At 49.1% G+C, this 24,027-nt stretch overlaps 2 protein-coding genes and 1 long non-coding RNA gene across 5 annotated transcripts; all 3 read right to left on the bottom strand.

Moving 5' to 3' along the window:
* Positions 1–497: 497 nt before the first annotated feature.
* On the bottom strand, positions 498–1,426 carry LOC102531330 (metallothionein-2). The gene is made up of 3 exons (XM_006214535.4): positions 1,321–1,426; positions 950–1,015; positions 498–733 (listed from the first exon to the last, which is right to left on the bottom strand). The coding sequence occupies exons 1-3, from the start codon at positions 1,346–1,348 to the stop codon at positions 642–644; spliced, it is 186 nt and encodes a 61-aa protein (XP_006214597.1). The 5' UTR covers positions 1,349–1,426; the 3' UTR covers positions 498–641.
* Positions 1,427–9,862: 8,436 nt separating this feature from the next.
* On the bottom strand, positions 9,863–17,419 carry LOC116281902 (uncharacterized). Of its 2 annotated transcripts, none has more exons than XR_012075650.1 (3): positions 16,873–17,419; positions 12,681–12,962; positions 9,863–11,405 (listed from the first exon to the last, which is right to left on the bottom strand). It is a non-coding gene; the product is annotated as an uncharacterized lncRNA (long non-coding RNA). The 2 variants fall into 2 exon arrangements; XR_012075651.1 differs by having other exon boundaries at positions 16,945–17,419.
* Positions 17,420–18,675: 1,256 nt separating this feature from the next.
* Positions 18,676–20,873, bottom strand: LOC102531570 (metallothionein-4). 2 transcript variants are annotated; one of them, XM_015248104.3, is made up of 3 exons: positions 20,764–20,873; positions 19,465–19,530; positions 18,676–18,939 (listed from the first exon to the last, which is right to left on the bottom strand). In XM_015248104.3, exons 1-3 carry the CDS (start codon positions 20,792–20,794, stop codon positions 18,848–18,850), a joined length of 189 nt encoding a protein of 62 aa, XP_015103590.1. In that variant the 5' UTR covers positions 20,795–20,873; the 3' UTR covers positions 18,676–18,847. The 2 variants fall into 2 exon arrangements, with proteins under 2 accessions (XP_015103590.1, XP_006214598.1); XM_006214536.4 differs by having other exon boundaries at positions 19,465–19,527; positions 20,764–20,867.
* Positions 20,874–24,027: the final 3,154 nt, after the last annotated feature.

Genomic DNA, 24,027 nt, shown 5'->3' with positions numbered 1-24,027 from the left:
GTGTTGTTCTTTTATGACATTTTTATAGTAATTAAACTTTTTTTTTTAACCAAGGTTTAGGTCAGCAATGGATGGGAAATAAAATCTGTTTCTTCATCACAGGGGTCTTTTTTAGAAGTCCTATTTGGATTAAATAAAGCAGGTGGGGAGTTTTCCACCCCTTTAGTCACTTTCAGCCTAAAATTTAATGAGAAACTGAAGTTGGGCAGGGAAACCATGGAGAATGAGAATTCTGGAATGAGAAGTTTCTGGGCCATCGACCCTTGACATGAGAACAGAAGGCACCCTGTACCTACCCAACACCCTTATGGCATCTGGCCTAAGTCTCTTGCGTTTTACTGAAGATGAAGCTTAGTAAGGTAATGTGGCTTGAACAAGGCATTGAGTTTGTTAGGGACTAACATTTCCATCCAGAAACCAAATCTCTGTACTTCTAGTCCAATCCCAACCCCCCCTACCCCCAGCCCTTGAGGGAAAGCCAAGGAAAACAGCCAGAATAAAGCCAACAACTTTTATTATCATTCATGTATTTTATAGCGGGGGTGGGGTGGGGGAATAGCAAACGGTTCAGGTTGTATTAAAAAAAAAGGCAAGTTTGTACATATTGCTCTATTTACATCTGGGGCAGTGTCTCCCCGACTTCAGGCACAGCAGCTGCACTTGTCCGACGCCCCTTTGCAGATGCAGCCCTGGGCGCACTTGGCACAGCCCACTGGGCAGCAGGAGCAGCAACCTGGGGAAGGAAAGGAGACGGCAGAGATGAGCGCTTGGGACAAAGGATTAATAGATTCCCGTCCTCCCCAGTGGAGGCGCCACCTTCCCCAGGGAAGGGGCCCCAGCAGCGGTATTTAAATTTCCCTCCGGGTAGACGCGGTGTATGTGTGTGTCCCTGGCGCGGGTAGGGGCGGGGGGTGGCGTTAGGGGTAGGTATAGAGAAAATTTTACTTACTCTTCTTGCAGGAGGTGCATTTGCACTCTTTGCATTTACAGGAGCCAGGACACGAGCAGGAGTCACCTGCAAAGAGAAAGTCAGGGGTCAAAAAAAAAAAGGGGGGGGGTCCCTGGAGACTTGAACGCGGGCATGGGAGCTAGGAGCCCGAATACGAGTCCCAGTTCCAAAACCAACTCGTGGGAACTTCGGTAAGCCATGAACTCTGATCTTATCTGGTAAAACGGGGCCTCCTAGTTTAACTTCAAGAGTAGAGGTGGGTACACCAGAACGCTTTAGAAAGGGGCAATTAGTACCCAGAAACGGAGTGATGAGTCAGAAATTGCTTCTCAAGCTCTACAACTAACCCAGCCCCGGACCAGATTTCTTACCGGAGGAGCAGGAGCAGTTAGGATCCATGGCGAGCTGAAGCAGAGGCTGGAGTCCAGAGACCAGAGACGGATGCACCAGGTGTGGCGAGTAACTGGATAGAAGGGCGTGCTGGAGCGGAGCGCGCGGTGGGCTGCCTTTATAACGGCAAGAAGCCGGGGCGAGTGCAAAAGCCCTCGCGGGTCGGGCGCCGCCTGCACACGCCCCACGCTGAGTCACTGGCGGCCCGCGCGGCGCACGGGGCTGTGCGCACCCAGCCAAGCTGTGCACACGAGCCTCCGGGCACCAGTTCCCAGAAGCCGCCCTATGTGCGCCCCGGGGCCACTTCGGCGCGGGAGGGGCCAGGTGGGAGCGCGAACACAGAACACCGCATGCAGGGCTGCCGGGCCGTGCGCCGAACCACCCGCTCCCCCCTCGCCCTCGGCCCTCCGCTTTGTGCACGGCTCCCGCCACCGCCTTCCCCCTCCTCCAGCCCCCATCCCCGTGCCCTGTAACTTGAACCCGAGTAGTTAGAGAGCGGATCTAAGCGAGTCTCGGGGATTCTGCTCAGATGGAAAGCCAGATGGAAGTCACGGCAGATTACAAAAAAACTCTTTGTACCTGTCAAGGCTTAATAATTGTGTAGCATCATATTAAACCCTTGGGATGGTTATTAGTGACATATTGTATATTGAGTGCTTCAGCGTGTGATAGGGAAGGTAGTAAGCGTGTTATGTGCGAGCTCTCATTTAATGCTCTAACAACCCTGTGAGGTAAGGACTATTCATTTCCATTTTAGACAATGGCAGTCCAGAGAGATTAAGTAACTTGCCCAAAGTCATAGAGCTAGCAACTGGGAGAGCCTGGTGATTCAAATCGGTGGGCCCAGCAGCTGCTTGAAGGCCCTCAAAGGGTAGGCATCACCAACAGGGCAGAGTAAGAATCAAGAAGACACAAGCCTTGTGCTCAGGAAACTCAGCACCACAGTAAAAGAGGAAAAGTGATAACAGGGTCATAGCTAGGGTAGAGGTAGGGGGAGCAGAGAGGGGAGCAGAGAGGGGAGACACAGTCCAGTCTGGCAGGAGGTGGGCCACTGCCTTCTCACTCTGAGGGTGAGAATGTTTTTGCCGGGCAGGGGAGGAAGAGGAGAAGTTGTATTCCAGCCCCTGGAGAAAGCAGCCAGCTGGAAAGTTGGCAGTGCCCTGGGGCATTTGGAAGGGAAAACCCCTCAAGAACTTTCTTCCCTAGAGGTGCTAAGGGGAAGAGGTGGTGTCCAAATTCCTCTCTGAAGAGGCACATCCTGCTTTCCTGCTGGCATGTGTCTTGACTGCTGTGTAACGGGTCTTAGATCATCATCCTGGGAATATCCAGAGTGTGTCATCAGAGGAGCGGGTTACTGGAAGGTTCCTGGCGGACTTAGGGAATGCTGGTTGCTGCAGTGGGGAGTTTAGTGAGTAGGTGGGCGGAGGACAGGTGGTCCTGGCAGCATTTACTGTAAAGTCTTGTGCAAATGTCATCATAACTCAGCTCAAACGTCACTTCCTCTTGGAATCCTGTCCTGACCCCTGTGCTAGGTCAGGAAGCCAGTGGAACACACTGTTTACCAGGCTGTCCTTTTCCTTCCTGGCACTTCGCATGGCTGTAATACGTAGGAACGTGTGTGGTTCTTGGAGTGATGTCTGTGTCCTTCTGCACCTCAGCCTGCCACTGGAATCAACAGGTGCAGTCATTGCCCCTGAGATGTGTCTCCAGCCCCCAGCCTAGGGCCAAGTTTGCAATAGGCACTTAATAAACATTTGTCAAATCAATTAATGGGAGTAATCTCTTCCCTGTCTCTTTTCTTCCCAGGCCTGGCCTCTTTGCATTTGGGCCAATTACAAAAGAAAAGTTAAAAAAAATGCTTTTCACCACTCTGGAACCTGTGTACTCACTCAAATAAAAACACCAAGCAGAGCGGGAGAGCTGAACTGTCAAAAGGACTAAATTCTAATGGTCACTCTGCCGCTCACTTGCTGAGTGACCTTGGGGCCCATATGTGCAAGGGCTCCCCTGAGCCTCAGTTTACTAGTCTGTCAAATGATGAGAACTAACATTTGCAGGTCACATGCAAACATGCTCTGATTTTAGAGCCAAGGTCTCAGAAATCTCACTGCGTCCAGTAGCCCTGTGGACTGAGAGCACTGAAGGGCTGCTGTTTGGGTGGTGGCATTATTTACATGTGTACACATATATGCAAAATTTCTGGTTTCTAATAAATCAGATGGTCACTTGTCCACTCAAGGGAAACAATCCAGCTCTATGAGGAGACAATAAGGCTTGCTTTCACCCTGAAAAGTACTGAATCACCCTGAGGTTAGGCCATCTGGGTTGGCAGTAAAATTTGCTTCCAGGTCTAAGCCATCTCCCTTGAGTCATTTTGACTCTTTGAGGAGAGAGATGACCAATCAGCGAAGGTGAAGGGGAGCCCAGGCCCAATTTTGCTAATCTCTGTACCCATGAAAGCCTCACTTGGTGGGGGACAGAGATGGAGAGGGAGGAATTTCTAATGCTTGCATTCCTCATATGGTTGGAGGTGAGGAAAAGAAGCCAAGTGGCATTAGATGAGGAAAGATACCCCTCTTCAAGTCTGGTATGAGTCAACAGTGTGAGGCAATGATATGGCCCTAGCCTGCATTAATAGACGTATGTCATCTAGAATGAGGGAGGTAATTTTTCATCCCTTTCTAACTGCTAAGGTGGATATTTGTGGTTCTTCTGCCCAGTCATTCATTCATCCTTTCCCAGTGACAGTACCCTTAGGTTTCCTTTGTAGAATCATTCTTCCCTACTCTTAGTCCATATGGCTTGGATGGAATAGGCCCCATCCATGGGCTCCCTGGCCAGGGTAGTTGGCTCTGATTGGGTCACCCAGCCACGAACCAGAGAGAATCAGTGGAACTTCTGCTGGAGATGCTGGGAGAATGGCAGATACTCTTTCCACTTGAACCTGAAAGGATGTGAAGCTGAGTTTTAAAGCCTTTGTCTCCATGAGAAAGAGCCTGAAAACAAATTCATTGTAAAGGAAATGGAACCTGACAATATCATTGGAACACCTGGATCCAGCCAAGCCTGAAGCCACCATGAGTCAAAAATTTCTGCTTTTGTTCAAATCATTCTGGATAGATCCCTAACTGGCACAGGTGGGCAGACCACCCTGAGGGCTGTGTTCATTGTTGGGCTTCAGTAGTCTAGGAGAGAGTTGATCACAGTGGTCCTAAGACTCAAAGCCCCATCATGTGAGAAACAGCTGAGGGGTGGGCAAGTTTAACCTAGCAGAAAACACCTGCTTTCAGATATATGGACTGTAGTGACACCAATTATGTGTAACTTTGCAAAAAATTACCCAAAACTTAGCCGCTTAAAACAACAACCATTTTATTGTCTCTCCTGGTTTTGTGGGTCAGGAATGTGAGAAGGGCTCATCTGGGCAATTCTTTTGTTTTCATGTATCATTGGCTGAAGTCATTTGGTGGCATTCAGTTGGTGGATGGGCTGGTCTGGAGGATCTAAGACTGCTTGACTCACGAGTCTGGCATCCTGGCACGCGTGGCTGGAAGGCTGAGCCTAGCTGGAACTAAAGACCAGAGCTCCCTCGTGTGGCCTCTTCAGCATGGTGGCCTCAGGGCAGTCAGGGTCCTTATATTCAGCTCAGGGCTCCAAGGGTGAGAGAATATCAAGAGACAGGAGTGGTAGCTGTGAGTCTTTTAAACTAGCACAGGTAACTTTCACCACATTCGATTGGTCAAGAAGTCACAGAGCCTCGCTAAATTCAAGGGGAAGAAGGATGAAGACCCCATGTCTTGATGGGAGTAGTCAACACATTTGCAGTTACCTTGAATCTGCCAGCACCTACTATGTGTGCATCAGGGCATTCTGAGTTCACTTCGCTTAGACCTCCGCACAGCGCTACGTTTCACAGATGAGGTGCTGAAGAGTTCCGTGGCCTGCTCGGGGTCACACAGCTATAAATGGCAGCATGGGTATTTGAACCCAGGACTTTCTGACTCTACACCTGGGTGTTTATACCATGCCAAAAAGAAGAAATTAGACTTGTGCTCTGCGGTCCCAAAGGCAGAACCAGGAATAAAGATCCTGCTCTGGGTGGGAAAGGCCTTTCTGGCAATTAGAGCTGGTCACGACTAGAAGGGACTGCCTTGGGAGATAGTTTCCTGCCACCATGGCAATAGAAACAGAGGCTTATGGATTCAAGCACTCAATTGTGGGATAGAATGAATATTCATATTTATCACGAGAAGATCATCAACATTACGGAAGGGATGAAGCAGCATGAGTGCCTGCCTGAGATGCCCACGTGGTCAGAGCTCAACTAGGTGTCTGACAGTCCCGGGGGACATGCAGCCCCATCTCTACAAGATCTTCTTCCAAATCAGCAACACCCTTGGGCACCTCTGTCACCACCATCATGCGCAGGCTCATCAAAGACATCCTTGCCCATAGATACATGATATATACAGATGTGGAGTTTTAATTTCCTTTAATGTGATTAGCATTATACTATACATGCAACTTTTTTTTCACTTAATGGTAAGTTGTGGAGGTCTTTGCATAGCAGTACCCTGAGCCTAATAGCATTCTTTTTATTAGCTGTTCGTTATGACCATTTTAATACCTCCATCCTGAAGGATACTTAGCTGATTTTGAGGCGTCTGCTGACACCAACCATGGTACAGTGAACTTTCTGGATGGATGGCATGTACGTTTTAAATTTGCTACTGTTTTAAATAACTACTGTTAAAATACCCTCCAACTATTGCCTCAAGACCTGGCTTTCAATTCTTTTAGGTATAGACCCAGAAGTGGAGTTGCTGGGTCATAAGGTAATTCTATTTTTAATTTTTTGAGGAACAACAGTTCTACACTTCCTCCAACAGTGCACAAGCGTTCCAATTTCTCCACATGCTTGCCAACATTTTCAAATAGTAGTCATCTGTTATGATCTGAGTGTTTGTGTCCTTTGAGGCCTCTGGGAGGTTCTTAGGTCATGAGGGTGGAGATCTCATGAAGGAGATTAGTGCTTTTATAAAAGAAACCCCACAGGGCCCTTAGTCCTTTCCGCCATGTAAGGATACAATGAGAAGACTTTGACCCAGAAGAGGGGCTTCATCCAACCATGCTGGCACCCTAAGCTCAGGCTTCTAGCCTCCCAAATTGTGAGAAATCAATTTCTGTTGTTTATAAGCTACCCAGTCTGCGGTGTTTTGTTATAGCAGCCCAAATGGACAGACACCATCCTGATGAGTATGAGGTGATTAAGGTTTGTTTCAATGCTTTTGTAACACAAAGCAAGCCAGAAGCTAACAGAGAAGATAAGCCTTTAAAGTGTAAGGGCCTAGACTTTGGTCAGACAGCCTGGAATCAAATCCTGGCTCTACCACTTTCTAGCTTTGTGACTTGTTAAAAACAAGACAACAGGACCAAAATGATGTTGCTTATGTAAGCCTCTTGTCACCAAACTGAGACTTTGGCTGTCCCAGAAATGGAATCTTTAACCGATCAGGTCACCTGATCAGCTCTAGTTAGGTAATCTGCCTGATGGACCCCAGCCATCCCCTAAAGGAAAGTTACTGCAATAATCAACTTGCTTTTTTTCCCTATTGTAACTTCTTTGTTCCTGCTCCCTTCTGCTATGAAAGTCATCATTTTGTGCAGCTCCTTGGAGCTCCTATCTGCTATATGTGGATGCTGCCTGATTCAAATAGATATTTGCTCAAATAAACTCTTATTTTTAATATGCCTTCGTTTATCTTTTAACAGACCTCGTGCAAATTATCCTAAGCCCTATTGCCCCATCTGTAAAATGAGTATAATAATCATACCGTTCTAGGATCAAGTAAGATTAAGGACATTGCTTAAGAGGACTTAACGGCAAGATAATCTTATACTTATCAATCTTTTTTTGGTATCTTATTTAAGAGTCATCTCTACCCCAAAGTAATAAGCATTCTCCTATTTTCCTCTTCCAAATTCTTATACAGCTTTGATTTTGTTCCTAGGGGTTAAAGTCAATTGAAAATTATTTTTTATATGATATGCAAAAGGGTAGCCAACTGTTTCTACATTTTCCACTAACTAGTGTATCCTTTTGCTACTGATTTGATCATCTCTTCCTTGCAGCTGCATTGGAGTCTGTTTTTGAACTATCCTCTCTGCCCTACTGATCTCTTCCTGAGCCAACACCGCTTCCTAGAGCTTTAGAACCGGTACTGTTAGAGTGTTAGAGCAAGCCTTTTTGGTTGTTTCTTTTCGAAACTGGCTTGGCTCTTCTTGCACTCTATTTTTCCAAACTTAGCCCATTAGGTTTAAAAAAAAAAATCCCAGTGGGCTTTTGAATGGACTGTCCTGAAGAACTAACTTGGAGGAAAACTGGAGTTAATAGAATCATGTCTTCTTAACTGGGAAACTTTTCTCTCCCAGAATTCTATTTTGCTTTTCCATTCAACCCAGGTAGATCTGAGTGTTCCCTTTCATCAAGGGCTGTACCACAACCACTGTAGATAAAGCTCTTATTACCCTACTTCCCCTTAAAGAAGGAAAGAGCTGAGGACAAACTGCCAAATGAGAAGATTTGAAAAGGAGCTGAACAATCTGTTTAGGGGAGACAGGCTTTTCAGGGCAGTGAAACCTTGGAAACGCAGCTGACAGTTTGCCAAGATGGCCCCGGGCCTCCTGGACTCTCCTCTGATGACTCTGAAAATAGGCAGTTTTGCAGGAGCAGCTAGAAAATCCCAGAAACTGCAGGACTTGGGGGCTAGAGTCTGGTTTTAACTTTCCCCTAACCCCATTGTACAGATAGAGACAGTGAGGCTGAAAGGTGGGAGAAAGCGACAGACCTATATGGGTCTGGTCTCCTGTCTTTCCCCAGAGTTGAGCTTGACTTGGTAGGGGGTCATGTGCCATCTGAAGTGAGGGGAGGATGTATTCTGCCCCCAGAGCTCTGTCCCCACCCCAAATAGATCAGTGGCCACTCTCAGGATTTTACCTTTCAAATGGGCAGTTCCCTCATATTAGGCTCCTTCTACCCCCACCCCCAATCCCCTTTAAGAAGAGACCAGTCCTTAGCTTATGCTATTCATAGGATTTATTGTCACTTGCCAGTGGCTAGCAGGGGATGGGGACACACTGCCCAGCCTCACTATGGGGACAGGTGGCACTGGGCCATGAAGCACTATTTACACACGTTTCACACGGAGGGGGCACATCCTCACTGGCAGCAGCTACACTTCTCCTCCTCAGCCTCAGCGCCCTCTCCACCTTTACACGCACAATCCTTGGCGCATTTCTCACACTCCGCGGGGCAGCAGGAGCAGCAGCCTGCAGATAAAACAGGGGCACCCAGTCTGATGGCCTCTCTTCTGCCACCTGTCCCCATCAAAAGGGAGGATGTTCACTGCCCCTTTCCTAGTATTACACCTAGGTTGACTCAGCATCTCTGGTGTGTCAGCTGCATGCTGGGCTACTGTGGAAGAGAGGTATCCAGTAACTAGCACCCAGCCCCTTCAGTGAATGCAGGAGTCCCCCGGATGGTGGGGTTAGCCCGAGCTGGGGGAGTGTGAAGCCTTAGGGAGAAAATATCCAGGGTAAATCGCCTTGAAAAGGGCCCTGAAGGATAAACTGGAGGAGAAGAGATGGTGCAGGTGTAGGGGGTCCAGGAGACCCATGGGGGGCCGGTGCCTAGTCTTACACACGAAGGAAGAAGGGCATTCCCCATCCCCTCACCTTCTACATTCCCTACATATTACACTGCTTTGGGAAGATTCGGGGGAGGTAAAACTGAAGGGATCCAAAAAGGCCCGAAAGGGCCTAAGGGACCCCAACCCCAGATCTAACCCCCAGACTCACTAATGGCTCCCCAGGCACTGGACACTTTGAGGGGAGGGGCTGGACCAGGGGAGCAGTTTTCAATCCCAATTGTCCATTGCAATCTTCCAGGAATTTACAAAAACACCCTGCCACAGGCTTAGGTGTCAATCACTGATGGAGGGACCCTTGTGATTGTGTGTCTTAAGCCTTCCGAGAGTGGTTCTGTTCCAGTAAGGGTAGGAAGCAACGTAACAGGGGACCTAGAGATCGCTGCATATTGCATGGACAGATGCTGACTCAGGGGAGCACAGAGGTCAGGGGCAGAGGCAGAGGAGTCCCCACACTCACTCTTCTTGCAGGAGGTGCACTTGCATCCCTCACATTTGCAGGAGCCAGCACAGGTGCAGGAGCCACCTAGAGAGGGGAGTGCCACAGGAAGGGTTAACGCAGGAAAACTCGGGGTGGAGCCAGGCCTAAAAGGAGGAAGTGGCGTGCCAAATCTCAGTGCCCTTTAGGATGCAGCCGCCCCATCCTTCATGAGATTACAAATGAGAAATAAGGGTCCCTTCCCCCAAAAGTCCTTTAGCCAAGGGGTAGGACATGGGGTTCTCTGCAAGTAAAGGGGAGCGCTCTACCGCAGGATGGGGGCGGGGGCTCACCAGTAGGGCAGGGGCAGGTCTCAGGGTCCATGTCGAGAAGAGCTGCCGCTGGAGAAGGTGAATTGGCTTCTGGCAACTGGACGCACTTAGCGGCAGCAGGTGGCGAGGCTTTTATAGCCCCGGGCGGGGGCGCGCATGCACAGCCGGCTCGCTCGGCGCGCGGCGCCCCCTCTCACCGTCTGGGATCACGAGCCTGGGCGGAGGCGCGCATTGCGGCAGCGGTCCCCACCCCCTCACAGTGTGCCCGGTGAGGGGCACTCCCCCCGCCCCATCCCAATGCCCTTTGCACAGCCGGGCGCGCGCCTCCCTCCCCAACTCGCCGCCGTGCGCGAGCAGCCACCCACTTCCCACCGTGTGCACAGGGGACACTCCCCGCCCGCTTGCCCGCCAGTGTGGACCGCTGCAGCGGCCTCCCGCATGAAGTGCGTGCTTCTCTCCTTTGAAAGTGGAGGGAGAGAAAAGGGTGTTCTTACTTACCAGCTCTTCCCTGCCTCATCCTTCCTCCCCCTTTATCCCTTGTTCTAGGATTTTCCTGTGCGCCAGATTCGCCCAAATGGGGTGCTGAGCCACCCTGCTGCTCTAGGACTCCGTTCCCTCATCTCTCTTCTGGGCAGACAAGCTTAATACAACTGGAAGGGTCTCACAAACTGGCTTGGGGAGGGACCTACTTTGGAAGGCCTCAAGGGCAGGCCTGGGGTGACTAGTGGGAGTTTGGAGGGGCGGGGAGGGATGGTGGTGCTAGCTAGCTGCATCCTAGCTTCAGACGGAAGCAGATCTCCTTTTATCTGTTCCTTCTGCTGAGTTTCTCAGAGTCCTTTGTGCCTGTGGTAGGCTGAAAAATGGCCCAGCAAGAGACATCCATGTCAAATCCTGGAATCTGTGACTATTGCCTTATTTGGAGAAAGGGGCTTTGCAGACATTATTAAATTAAGGATCCTGAGGTGAGATCATCCTGGATTATCCAGATGGGCCTCCAGAATCCAGTGATGAGTATCCTGTAACAGCCGCAGAGATTAGAAGAAGAGGCAGAGATGGCGTGAAGGGGCAGGCAGCCACAGAATCTGGACACAGAACAGTTCATGTCCTTACTCTAAGTCTCAGTGTCCTCACTCAGCAAGTCAAGACACTTAATCCCCAGAAGACAGAGGAGCAAAGAACAGCATGAGACAACTGATCAAAGGTAAAGAAGTAGAAGAAAGGATTGCTAATGGCATTTCAGACAGGGCAGTCACATGATGACCCCCATGGGGAGGCCTCGCTTAGTTTTCTTGCTTGTAGTGCAAGCACCTTTCATACGGTTGTATTGGGCTTCACAAGGGCAAGCCTCATCTAGAGACAGAGTGAAAAAAAACTTATCCCAGGATCCCTGCAATAACATTTGAAAGGTGGAAGTGGAAGGGGTTAGCATCCGGCATTTGGTTGGAACACCTATTGCCTCCCCAAGAATGGAAGTTCCTCCACAAGCCCTTCCAAAGGGATCTTATCCCCTCTCACATCCCAATTTACCTTTTTTAAAAGAGATGCTGAGATAGGCTGGGACCTGGGCCGCTCCACCAGAGTGCTTGCATTTGCAGCTGGACAAACGTCTCCTGGAGCAACAGAATTCAAAGAAACTATGTGTCTAAAAATAACCACATGCATGTGCAGTCGCAGCAATTTATGAATAGTATACAAAAAGGCCACAAACCAACTGCCACTTCTGAGTTTCAAGGAGCAAAAGCAAGGTACTATGTGTGATCCCTGCGCGCAGCACCACCAAAGGGCTGGGCAGCTTACTTAAGCCACCTCTCTGGCCCGATCCACCAATCGGCCCCTACCCTCATCCTATTTAAGGAACCAGCCTGCCCTCCTCAGAGATAGAACAAGAACACCTGTTTATTGTTTTCGCTTCCTGGTGCTGCAGCACGAGCCCCAATAAAACCTTGCCTGAATTTCTTGCCTGGCCTCCTATTGATTTCGATTTCTATTGATCACAGAGTCCAAGGACCCTGGTTGGTAGCAATGTCCCCTTAGGACTTGCAACCCTCCCTTTGTGACAGTCCCAAGGCTTCCCCCTACAATGACTGCGGGTCTGGTGCATCTCCAGACTTTGATTTTGCTGAGTGGGACAGACTGAGACTCGCGAGGAGACTGGATCTTGCTCCAGAAACATCCCCATTGAAAGATGATCCTCTGTTCTAAATCTGAGCTGAGCAAGCACTTTAAAATGTCAGATGGAAACTCCCCACCCCCAAAATATTAGGTTGGGGAGGTGCTGCAAATGGCCTCAACTAAGGGGTTGAGCTAGATGGTTTCTCCAGGCTTTTGCAAGTTTACTGTGTGTTGGCCCACAAGCCTAAGTTTCGGTAAAGTTGAAGGAAGAAAAAAAAAAGAGGAAGAAGGAAGAGTCCAGAGAGGAGATGCTATCTTTTAACATCCCAAGATATTTAACGTGAAACCGAAATTGGTTCCCAATTGGCTTTGTCCAGTTTCAGATGTTAGAGCTCACAACTTCATTTCTTGTTTGTTTTTGTTTTGCCTAAGAGCACTCTGGCCTCAGACTCATCTGGCCTAGGCCCTAGCCTTGGCCGCATTCAAGGCCTCAATATCTAGGACTTTCAGTGCCAGGCGAAATGTGCTGCCAACACACTCAGCCAAAGCTGCCTCCCCGCCGTTTCCCCTCAGGCCTCTCAGATTTCCCTGGGATTAAGTCTTCAGAGCTGGGAGAACCATCTCCCCGCATCTCCCACTGTGATGAGTAATTTTATGTGGCAATCTGACCCGGCTCAGGGATGCCCAGATAGCTGGTATGACATTATTTCTGAGTATGTCTGTGAGGATGTTTCCAGAAGAGATTAGCATTTGAATCAGTAGATCACTCTTACCATTGTGGGTGGACATTATCCAATTTGTTGAGGGTCCAAGGAGAACAAAATGGTGGAGGAAAGGTGATTTGCTCTCTGCCAGAGCGGAGATATCCATCTTCTCCTGCCCTTGGACTCCTGGTTTTCGGACCTTTGGACTTGGGCTGGGGCTTACACCATTGGCTCCTCCATTCCCAGGCTTCCAGACTCAGGCTGAATTACATTACTGGCTTTCCTGGGTCTCCAGTGTGCAGATGGCAGATCGTGGGACTTCTCAGTGTCCATAATCATGTGAGCCAATTCCTAAAATCAATCAATATCTCTCATACTTTTTTTCTCTGTGTATCTCCTACTGATTCTGTTTCCCTGGAGAACCCTAATATAGCACCCCGCACCCAAGGGTGACCAGGATATTGAGAGGTCTGAAAACCATAACATCTTTCTGGAACACCCTCTCCCCCATTCCTCACCTGGCTGGCCCCTCATCCTTCAGTTCTCAGCTTGTGACCTCTGAAGAGCATTTCACATAGATGTGTTGCTCCAGAGGGTCCCTCCTCACTCCTACCTTTATTTCCCTCTGACCCCTTGTTAATTCTCACAATGTAAAATGATTCCGTGCTCCCTCTGCCTGTGATGCTCCTTCCCCAGATATCCACATGGCTCACTCCCTCCTTTCTTCTAAGTTTTTTGCTCAAATTTCACCGTCTCCATGAGGCTCACTATGATTACCCTGTTTAAAACTGCAACACACACCTCAAACCCCCTGGACTCGTGATTCCTCATATTTTGCTCTATCTTTTCTTTTTTTCATAGCATTTAACACCTTCTAACAAACTAAATACCTTATTTATATGTAAAGCTTATGTGCGATCTCCTCCTCTAAAATTTAAGCACCATGATCCAATAAGGAATCATTGCTTTTGTTCACTGACACATCTAAAGTGCTTGGAATAGTGTCCTGTACACAGGAGACATTTATTGAATGAATGAATGAGTAGCTCTGAAATCAAGCCGGCTACGTTCACAGTCTGACTCTGCCACTTACTAGTAATATGGAAAGTTACTAGCAAGTTGCTAATATTTTTGTGCCTTGGGTTGCTTGAGGGTAAAATGGGAACAGGTTTGTCAGGGGCTTAAATCGGATGGCACTTGGAAAGCTCTCAGAGCAGGGCTCTAACCATGTTGGCTCTTACCAACCATCTGCAAATGAATCTGAAACTCAGGAGGTCAGATGAGAACCCTGCAGGAGCCTGAGATCCCTATAACTCCTAGCCAACACCGAGCTCCATTGTTAACCTCAGTTCTGTGCTTCCTGAATTGTAGCTGCAGTTCAAACAAAAAAAGAGGATGGCAGGTGTTGGCTTGGGCCAGCTGAGTCAGACATCAGTTTTCACCCTGGAGGACTGATGCACCCAATTCCAGTGCTTCCTGGGAGAAGGGAGTTCATGGAGATGCTTATCTTTTTAATTAGATTGGGGCCAGCAGGAAGGACCAGGTAGGCTGAGGGCTGAAGATCACTCAGGGTGATCAGATCACTCTTAAAGAGTTTCCCAATTTACTCTCCTGTGACTAAAAATTGGCCAGGAGTTAAGGAGCCTGGGTAAATAGTAGTTTATCAAAGGAGTTTACAAATATACTTAATCTGCAGATGAAGTCATTTCGGGGAGAGATCTGGATTTATTAGTAGAATGAATGTTGAATGAGCAATGTTGGTCACAGGGGCAGCTAAAGCAGGAGAAGGGGCACTGGTCTAGGAGCCCCATGGTTTCTAGTTCCAGTTCTTCCAAAAACTAGCAAGGAATTCTCTTCCCATTTTTCATATAGGCCAACCAGATGACTGCTAGTGACTAATATGGAAAGTGTCCAGCATTTGCTGAGTGCTTTCTATGCACTAAGCACCATAAGCACCATGTGGAGCTAAACACTCCACATATTATCCTATTGACTCCAACCAATAACCCTATGATAGGTACTGTTAACCCATTTTGCAGGGAGAGGAAACTGAGGCTGGGCAGAATAGGTGATTTGGCCTGGAAGCAGAGCCAGGACTTAAATCTAAGCATAGTGCTATTCAGCCTGCTCTGATATCTTTAATTCAATTTGCCATGAATTCCAGTTGTTAAGCACCTATTAGGTGCCAGGCTCCTGGATAGCCAAAGATGCTATGATACCCTAAGCAAACTTTATGGAATTTCAGAATCTTCAGATTGGCAACAAAGGAACTTATCCTGCCTCCTTTCTCTACCTACAAGGCAGGTCTGAGGCCCCTGAAAATGCCCTATATGGGCCCTCTGTGACCTGCAGTGGCCCTGAGTCAACCCAGCCTGGCCCACGGTAAAGGTGGTTTTTCACACCTGAGAGCAGTAAGAGGCCATCAAAGCCCTGACCTTAGACCTCCTAGTATAGATGGACTCTCCACTCCAAGCCAGCCCTAGCCTGGACCAGGTCCCATCCCTACAAAGTCAAGGGCCCAACTCTCATCTCCAAGGGACCACATCTTTGTGCCTGAGACAGTAGTGAGTTGCCATAACTAGGTTCTGGGACCCAATTCTAGCCTTTTGTGACATTGACTTTCCAATTGCCACCAGTTTACTGATGCACCTGGGGTCTTACTCTCAATTTGGCAGTGTCCTTCCCCCTTCCTGTCCTATCCTTGCCCCACTCACCCCAGGATTTGAACAGTGATTTTGAGACTCCTCTCAAAAACCCATGCCGTGGGAACCACCTGTCTTATTTTAACAGATGAAGAGACCCAGAGACAGCAAGGGTCTTGTCCAAAGTCATACAGCAATGTTGTAGTGAAGCCAGAACTTGAAACACGTCTCAACTCCAAGTCTGATACCAGTGGTCCAGCTTCTCAAAGTGAGATGAGTTTATAAAATAACCTGGACTCGCCATTTCGGTTCTCCATCAATCTGTCTGATTCCCTCAGCTTGGTTTTAGGATGTCTTCAATGCTTTTCCCACACTTGCCCAGCTCCTCTTTTTAACAGAGGGAGAGTAAGGTGTCAGGGAAAGGACAGCGAGGGAGCCTCAGTCTGCCACAAGACCTAGCTAAACATGTAATAAGCTTGCTTCGTTTCCTCCATATCTCCATGGTTACTCCATGTTTATGGCAAACGATTCCATTTCTCCTCTACAGTAGTGATACAAAGTTTCCTTTTAAAATAAATATAAGTATGATATGTGGTTATGACTGAAAGCATGCAAGTGGTTCTCGAAGCACTGCAGTTGGGGAACTATTATTGCCCTACACCAGGCTGACCCCCTGAGTGCTCAAATCCTACCTGGCTGCTGGTTCTGTCTCCTCCCCTCCTGCGTCCTCCCTAGCTGGGCATCGGCACATTTGTGTTGTTCTAAAGGCCACAAGGAGAGTCGGCTCTTTTCTTTGGCCATTGGCAGGATGAGGGGTGTTGGAGGGAGGAGGCGGGAAGACCTGCCTCCTCTCTTTCAGGTTTTATAAGGTGGCCAGGATGACCTCAGCAACCATGCCAATATGTTGGTTCTCAGTGTTTATTCCTGGCTCATAGGATTGCAACGTGGAGTGTTCCTAGAGGCTGAAACTCCTCAGTAGAGACAGAGGGGCCTGCAGTCTCCCCTCAGTGGGGGTTCTGGGGGAGTAGTCATTAAACCCTGCATGAGTCAGAGGCTGGTGGGTTGGGGTTCAAGGGTCACTCTGTCATGGAAGTTCTTGTGCATGGCTGGGGCCAGACATCTGTGGCTCACAGGGAGGGAGTTATGAAGGGGAAAGGGTCCACTTTCACTGGGGAACCCAGAGAAAGCCCTCAGGGCTTCTGAACTGCAGGGACCACTCTGGGGTTACTGCACTGCCCACTAACCTGGAGCACCCTGACACTACTGCTAGAATCTTCCTAAACACAGTGAGTGAAGACTGAAGTTCTTAAGAGTGACTGGCTTTGGTGTCAGACAGATGAGTTTGAATCCCCCCAGACCCCCTCAGCTACTCAGTGGGGATGCTAACACCCCTTACCTCCTGGGTTATGGACAGCATTAAACGAGATTTCATGCAGATTGCCTAACATGTAATTGGTGCTCAATGAGCACTTCTCTGTTCAGAAACCTTCCAGGATCCGGAACTAGCAAGTGATAGACTCCAGTTCCCCTTGGCCTACTTTTCCAGTCTCTCCAAGGAAGAGACTGGCCCCCACCTACTCTCACAACCAAATGGAACCCATGCTAACCCAGAAATATACCTCAGGCTTTCCTGCTCCTCGCCTCCGCTCAAGCTGTTAGCTCTTCATGGAATGTCCTGCCACAATTTCTACCTGTTTAAAATCCTGTGTGTTCTTCAAGTCCCTGCTCCAGTGCCACCTCCAGCAGGAAGTCTTCACTCTTGCCCCCAGTAGGCAGATGGAACTGCCCTCTTTGGAACCTTTGTGGGGGTTTGTCTAGAGACCTTCTATCCTGTAGGAAAGAGGACAAGGGGGTCTTCCTTCTACCTGTTCTCCTAAGTGGGAAAAAAAATCAGCAGAGAGTTTACTCTGAGAGAAAACACTTGCCCACTTTCCCCGGGTACGTATTATGTACGTGCATGCGTGCGTGCATGTGTGTGTGTGTGTGTGTGTGTGAGAGAGAGAGAGACACACACTTTATGTCAGTGTGCTTATGCAGCCATGGAATATCTCTGGGAGTTGACACCAGTGGTGAAAATTGTCCTGGGGCTGGGGCACAAAGGTGGGAAGGAGTCTTATACCCTTTGTAGCTTTTGTGTTTTGTACACCATTCATGAAGACCTATTTAAAAATAATTTTAAAAATAGATTTTAAAAAGTTTCTTCTGTATAACACAGGGAACTATGTTCAATGTCTTTTTCGTTTTGTTTTGTTTTGTTTTTTCGGGGAGGTAACTAGGTTTATTTATAACTAGGAGCTATACCCTCCCCCCTTTCAATGTCTTGTAATAACCTTTAATGAAAAAGACTATGAAAACAAATATATGAATGTATATGCATGACTGGGACACTGTGCTGCACACCAGAAATTGACACATTGTAACTGACAGTACTTCACTTTTAAAAAACATTAAAATTTTTTTTAAAAAATCAAGGATTCCTCCACACAACCCACCCTTTGCAGAGCTGTTACAGGGATTAAACGAGGAGCACGTGTGTGCAGTGCTCAGCACGGGGCTGGTGCATTTAGCTGGTGCATAATGGCAGCTCTTATTATCATCAAACTTAATTGGAATTGTGCTGGTGGAGTGAGCACTAGATACATGTGTCAGCAGTCTGGGGCTGGGGGTGGGGGATATAACAAAGAACTCAGTTTCTCTTTACATTGACTTCTGTGAAATGCAAGAGCTTCAGAGAACAGCTCCAGCTTTGCCTGGTCCGTGTCTGCCCAGTCACCCTGTCCTAAAGGTGGACCCAGATAACTCAACCAGCTAATGCCCTTATTGTCTTAGCCTTGGGGGTTTTCTTTAGATCTGCACAGACCTACTTGTTCATGGCTGGTTCGGGGCTAAAGTCCCTTAAACAGCATCATTCGCACAAGGCATTCGGGGCCAACACTGTTCTAGGAGAGATTGGGTTACCCCCAAAGCAGACCCTATACAAGTAGTTTCTTTGGGTGGTGACCCCAGGAAGCCCCAGAAGGAGAAGGGAGAAGTGGGGCACTGAAGGAAGGAAAGCAATAAGGAGTATGTTAATGAGCAGGTCACCTCCATGGGCTATTGGAGTTCAGTGCTGCTGAGGACTTCTGGGAGATGGTATAGAACGTAACTCAGATTTATCCCACTGTCAGGATAAAGATGCTGGTGGTATTAATCCACTAGCTCCTGTTTGTTGTCGGTTAAGGGCTGTTCCCAGGGGCATCCTGCCCTGTGCATGCATCAAGCAAGCTCATGCAGCAGGAGAAACCCCTCAGGTAGAGCGGCAGGATCTCGAGGTTAGCAGCCATCTGCAGAAGGGGTGCAGGCTGGCACCTACGGGATATGCACGGGCTCAGCACTTCTTGGTCCTGCTGGGTTAGGGTAAAACAATGCTCTGAGCCACCAGACAACAAGAAGTGTAAACTTTATTGCTCCAAGCACTTCACATGAACATCACCAACACCTGACTTGGACAGATTTATAAAAAGCACAATCTATTGTACAATCATTCAACTTCTTGACTAACGCACTGTACAGATGCTTCCCAGACCTCGTCTCCAGCACGAGGATGGATGCATTTCAGGGGCAGCAGCTGCACTTGTCAGATGCCCCTTTGCAGATGCAGCCCTGGGCACATTTGGCACAACCTGGGGGGCAGCAGGGACAGCAGCCTGAAAGGGTCAGGAGATGGACAGATCAGCTTTGGGTCAAGTCTCCCATATGACCACTTCCCCCATCACCACTTAGAAGTAGAACAAGAAGGGCATGCCACACACGGGCTCTGATCTACGTGAGCAAAAAACCTGGGACCAGAAGTTACGGGACATTAGAGCATAAAGGGACCTCGGGTCACTCAAAGTCCATCCGAGGCCCAGGGAGGGGAAAGGTTTGGCCCAAGGCTGCTGGACGGTGGCAGACCCAAAGGCTTATGACGCCAGGCCAGTGCTCTATCCCCTTCACCACAGGGCAGGCTCAAACACCCTCCAGTCCTCTTATCCAAACCTCTGAAACACAGTGGATGCCCTCATCCCCAGGTGGGCTGTAGCCCTGGGGGCTCAGCTTTTATTTTAGATCCCTCCCAAATGAGTAAAAGGCACCCAGAACCCCCTCAATCCCATGATGGCTGGAGAGTTGAGGATGGCGGGAACAGACTCTCCCAGCTCCAGACCAGCAGTGCCCCCGCTCACCACACTCACTTTTTCGACACGTTTTACAGTTGCAAGTTGTGCATTTGCAGTTGTCTCCACAGATGCAGATTCCTGCTAGATAAAAGAACAGAGCTACAAATATGAGGACCAAGGTGGAGCGGAGCACACAGGCGTGCTGTAGGCTGTCATGGTGGCAGAGATTCTGGGCTGTCCTTGGGCAGTGGCTGGACAAAAGGGTGAAGATGCTGCCAAGAATCACCCCAGTAAGGACTGTTCAGTGGTTCCCTAGTCACAGTCCCTGGATGGAAACTGGGGTGGCTGCATCAGCATCCTCCTGGGGCACTTGTTAAAATGCAGATTCCTCAGGCCAACCTTGAGATATTCTGATTCATGGGTCTGGGTGGGGAAAAGGGGTCAGTATTTTTAAAAAGCAACCCAGATGATTCTAATGCACAGCTGGTTTGGGAACCACTAGGCTAAGCCAACTCTACAAGTCCAAGGTCCCCCAGGGACTGTTGAAGCCTTTAATATCCTCCTCACCTTTTCAAGGTATCAGGCAAGATGGAAGCCCTGAATGGGTAGGAGGAAGAGCAAAGGACTGAAACAAGCCCAAAGTGAGAGCCCCAGCTACGACTTGTTTCCATGTCATAAAGACCATTTACACTGGAAAAGAAAAAATCCCACCTATAATTTTGAGTTTCAAAATGCTGGAAGCTTTTGTCTTTTTGGCAAATTTTGGGGACAGACATGTCCTTTTAGGGACCAAGGAGGCTTGTAAGACTTCTTGATACTATTTCCCAAGGCCATAAAAACCAGGATGGCTCTGAACCCCAACTTCCTTCCTCCTGGCCAACATGCGTCCATGGAATTAAGCAGTTTCAGACTCGGAGGTCCACCTGTGCTTCTAATAACTCCCCTGACATCTGCAAATGCTTTAAGATGCACTTTCACAGCAACCCTGGGAGGTGGGCAGCTGGGGATGATGAGTAACTCTAGTTTTGAGATGAAGAAACTGAGGCCCGGAAGTAATCAGTGTCAGGAGTGAATGGCAGCAAAGGACTAAAAGCAGGTTGTTCTGGGTCAGAGTTCTTCCCCTGCCCTGGTGGCTGCCTGCAGGGTCTTACTACTAGGTACCCCCCACAGTCATCCCTAAGCCAGGCTATTAATTCTAGCAAATCAAGCTGGTACCCAACAGAGCATAGGAGCTGCCCCAGAGGTGGCCAGTCTGGGATAAACCCCACTGATGCTTCTAATTGGAAAAAGAGAAGCATTAATCCAAGTCCTGCAGGCTCCCTGTAGGAAGCTGGTGAGAGGTCATGGGACCCTGGGGTGGGCATCCTTACTCACCAGACATGCAGGTGCAGTCCCCGGGGTCCATGGTCCAGGTGTCTGAGAGGCTCTGATGCTGTCACAGCTGGGGAAGGGAGGCTGAGTGAGCAGTTGCTCAAGGCGCCCTATTTATAGCCATGTGGGTGTAGACCTGGGTTCACCCCACCTCTCCCTGGGGCCAGACGCCCTGCGCACGGCCCAGCCACTGTCTGGGGGTTGGGGAGAGCAGGCAGAAGGAGGGCAGAGGAGCAGGTAAGCAGTACAGTCATGCTGGTGGCTGTACCTGCCCACCTGCCAAGGTGTCAGGAAGCCAGGCTCAGGCTCACATGGCAGTCACAGTGCTCAGACTAGGAGCTACCTGTGTCCCCTCCCCAAGTCATACCCATTCTATCATCTGCCATTTCTGTTCCCTCCTTCACAGGGGCTGTTCCTGCCCTGGCCCAGGTCTCATTCTGTCTTCCTGGTTGACTATGAAAGCCCTTACCATGGGCATGTGGGGACCCCTATTCTGGGCCCTAGGCTTTAGAAGGCCCCCTTGGGCCCTCTCCTGGCCTTGCTTTCAAAAGTCAGGGGCATGTGCCCAGCCAGAGCCTGTAAGCTCTCTTTCTAGACCACACATGGAGCACTCTGGATTCTGGAATTTTCTATCTTCCCAAGCCCACTTGCTTCTAAGGATTTGCTCAGTCCTCCTCCCCAGGCTTCCAGGGACAGATGTGCAGCCAGTGTGTGTCCCTCTAGGCCTGAGGGGTGGCTGTTCGCCGGTGGTGCAAACACAGTTTGGACGTGTGGGCTGTGTGCCCATGGGTGTACTGAGGGAAGAGCTAGGGGTGGGTAGCCTGGGGAGTTGGGCCACAGATTGGGGTGGGACCATGGGGTGGATCTCCTGGCACCTCCATGCTCCATGTTGCAATGAAGCTGTCTTTGTCGAGGTAGGAGGGCAGAACATATTTCGTTTGCTTATTTGATTTACAACTTTTAAATATTTTTGCCAGGTGGTATGGGGTCCTCCACTTGTACCCTTGCTCTGTACCCTGACCATTAGGGCACTAGCCTGGAACTAGCCTCCTCCAGTCTCACCCCCTCCTCCTCATTCTCCTCACTGCCTCAGAGATACGGCCCTGAAACCAGCATTGGCCATGTCACTCTCTTGCCCAGAAACTTCTATGGCTCCCACCATCTGCTGAATGAACTCCAAACATCTTCACCTTGCATTCCAAGCTCAACTTACCTTTCCAAGTTCCCTGCCCACTACTCCCTTCTTCTTGTTCCCCTGACACCTGAGGACTCCAGTCTCCCTGTCCTTGCCTTGAACTTTCCCCACCTCCAGGCCTTTGCTCTGTTAGGGGTTCATCCTTCCCTTGTCACACTGAACCCAAATAAATCCTCCTCGTTGACTGAGGCATGAGCGCAAATGCCATTTCTTGGGTGGCAGAAGCAAGAGGAGACTCTGGGGAGATTTAACCACCTTCCCCAATCGCCATTATAACCTCATTCTCTGATCTAGGCAGCTGACTACTCTTCAGTCTTATGTAAAGTGCCCGCCAGATGATGCAGCTTCCCCCGCAAGCTGCCATCCTCACCTCACGTTCCATATAGAAATTCCGGTGCTAATGCTGGTTACACTTACTCCAGGAAGCTTCCTCTGATCTCTCCCCTCTCTCAGATGGAAGAAATCTCTTCTTCTCTGGTGCTTCGGTGATATGTTTGTACATTTCTCATGACATTTACTACTTTTTACTCTGCTGTTTGATTATTTGTGTTCATGGCTCTTACACCCCTCGCCCCAATTTGAGAGCTCTCAGGGGCAAGACCTGTGTCTAAAACATTTCTATATGCACACAATATTTTACACGTTTGGTGGCTGTTGAATGAGTAAATGAATCACATGAATAGCCAAATGACTGAAGACATGAGTGAGTGAGGGAGTAAGTGAAAATGTAAGTGAACAAATGAATGAGTGAATGAATCTCTTGCACGTGGGTCCAGAAGACCTCTGCTGAAAGATGCTGTCACCATTCAGAAAGGCCATAAAAGGAGTAGGCCTGGCCACAACCAATAGAGATAGTTCCTCCCATTTGTAGGTTAGTGGGGTCTCCATCCTCATCCACAAGGACCACCAGGGCCTCAGTCTGACCCATGGAATCATGGGTTGGAGCTGAGAACTTCCAATGAGGAGAAAGGGATTCAGCCCTGTGGTCATCAGGGCACTGGGGAGGGTAGGTAGGGGCCACGTTGTAGGGATCCCAAGTAGTCCCTGCCTGAAAGGAGTTTACAGCCTAGTAGGGGATCCAGGCATGTTCATTCATTTGGCACCTTTCAAGGGCCAGCACTGTGCTGGGCACTGGGGAGCCAACGGCGAGTAAAAACAGAGCTAATATTCAGAAGGGCAGAAGGACATCTCAGTCCAGGAAACCCATAACCAGACAGGACTGCTTTCAAAGTCCAGAAGCTGGATCCGTCTAGCTAGGCCTGCATTCTAGCCCAGCTGCAGCCCATCTCCTGGCAGGGCCAGCTTCTCCCATTCCTGCACCTCTTGGGAGTGCCCTGAAGCAGATATAAATGCCTTGAAGGTCTGGCCATACCAAGTGAGCCCAGAGAAAGGAAAGGATTTTCCTTCACCCTAATCTAAGCCATCTCTCCTCCCTCCTCAATCTCTGAGCTAGGAGTTGCCTCTTCCTTGGATGACAGGCACTGCGATGTTGCTTAAGGCCTCAACTGAATGGTAATATCAAAATCCAATCCCCAAGCATGAGGATATTTCCCTGTTTCTGGGCTGTGCAGGTAGAAACGTCCATGTGTGGCATCGGGCAGTAGAGTTCGTGTTGACTCTGTGTTGGCTGCACCCAGGCTGTCCAGTGCCTGGGGAAGCACATCCACATGCCCCTCCTCCCCTCCTGCCCATCTTCTGGGCTCTTGGCTCCTGATCTGTGCACGGCAGCAGGAAAATAAGAACACACACGCTGCCACAAGAACATGCAGGGGCTGGCGGGCACAGCTTAAATCCACGCTTAGACAATACAATCGGCCCTCCGTATCTGTGGCGGCGGAACCCACGGCTGTGGAGGCCTGACTGTATTCGCCGTTTTCTGTAAGGTACTTCAGCGTCCGTGGATTTTGGTATCCCCTGGGGTCTTGGAACCAGTCCCCTGTGGATACTGAAGGATGACTGTATTTCTTTGGAGAAGTGATCCTTAACCTTCTCAGGGGACTCAAGGGGCCCTTTGAAAAATCTGATGAAATCTCTACCCAGGAAAAAAATACACAAATACACATTTTCCCCTA

Source organism: Vicugna pacos, chromosome 9 (assembly GCF_048564905.1).
Source record: "Vicugna pacos chromosome 9, VicPac4, whole genome shotgun sequence".
NCBI lineage: Eukaryota > Metazoa > Chordata > Mammalia > Artiodactyla > Camelidae > Vicugna > Vicugna pacos.
This window is presented reverse-complemented; position numbering and strand designations above follow the sequence as displayed.

What these genes read in the sequence shown, in the direction of transcription:
- LOC102531330 (XM_006214535.4), bottom strand. Translation starts at nt 1,348, where the DNA reads ATGGATCCTAACTGCTCCTGCTCCTCCG. An exon ending in TAACTGCTCCTGCTCCTCCG is followed by an intron (nt 1,016 to 1,320) that starts GTAAGAAATCTG and finishes TTCTCTTTGCAG; the next exon opens with GTGACTCCTGCTCGTGTCCT. An exon ending in ATGCACCTCCTGCAAGAAGA is followed by an intron (nt 734 to 949) that starts GTAAGTAAAATT and finishes TTCCTTCCCCAG; the next exon opens with GTTGCTGCTCCTGCTGCCCA.
- LOC102531570 (XM_015248104.3), bottom strand. Translation starts at nt 20,794, where the DNA reads ATGGACCCCGGGGACTGCACCTGCATGTCTG. An exon ending in GGACTGCACCTGCATGTCTG is followed by an intron (nt 19,531 to 20,763) that starts GTGAGTAAGGAT and finishes TCTTTTATCTAG; the next exon opens with CAGGAATCTGCATCTGTGGA. An exon ending in CTGTAAAACGTGTCGAAAAA is followed by an intron (nt 18,940 to 19,464) that starts GTGAGTGTGGTG and finishes TGACCCTTTCAG; the next exon opens with GCTGCTGTCCCTGCTGCCCC.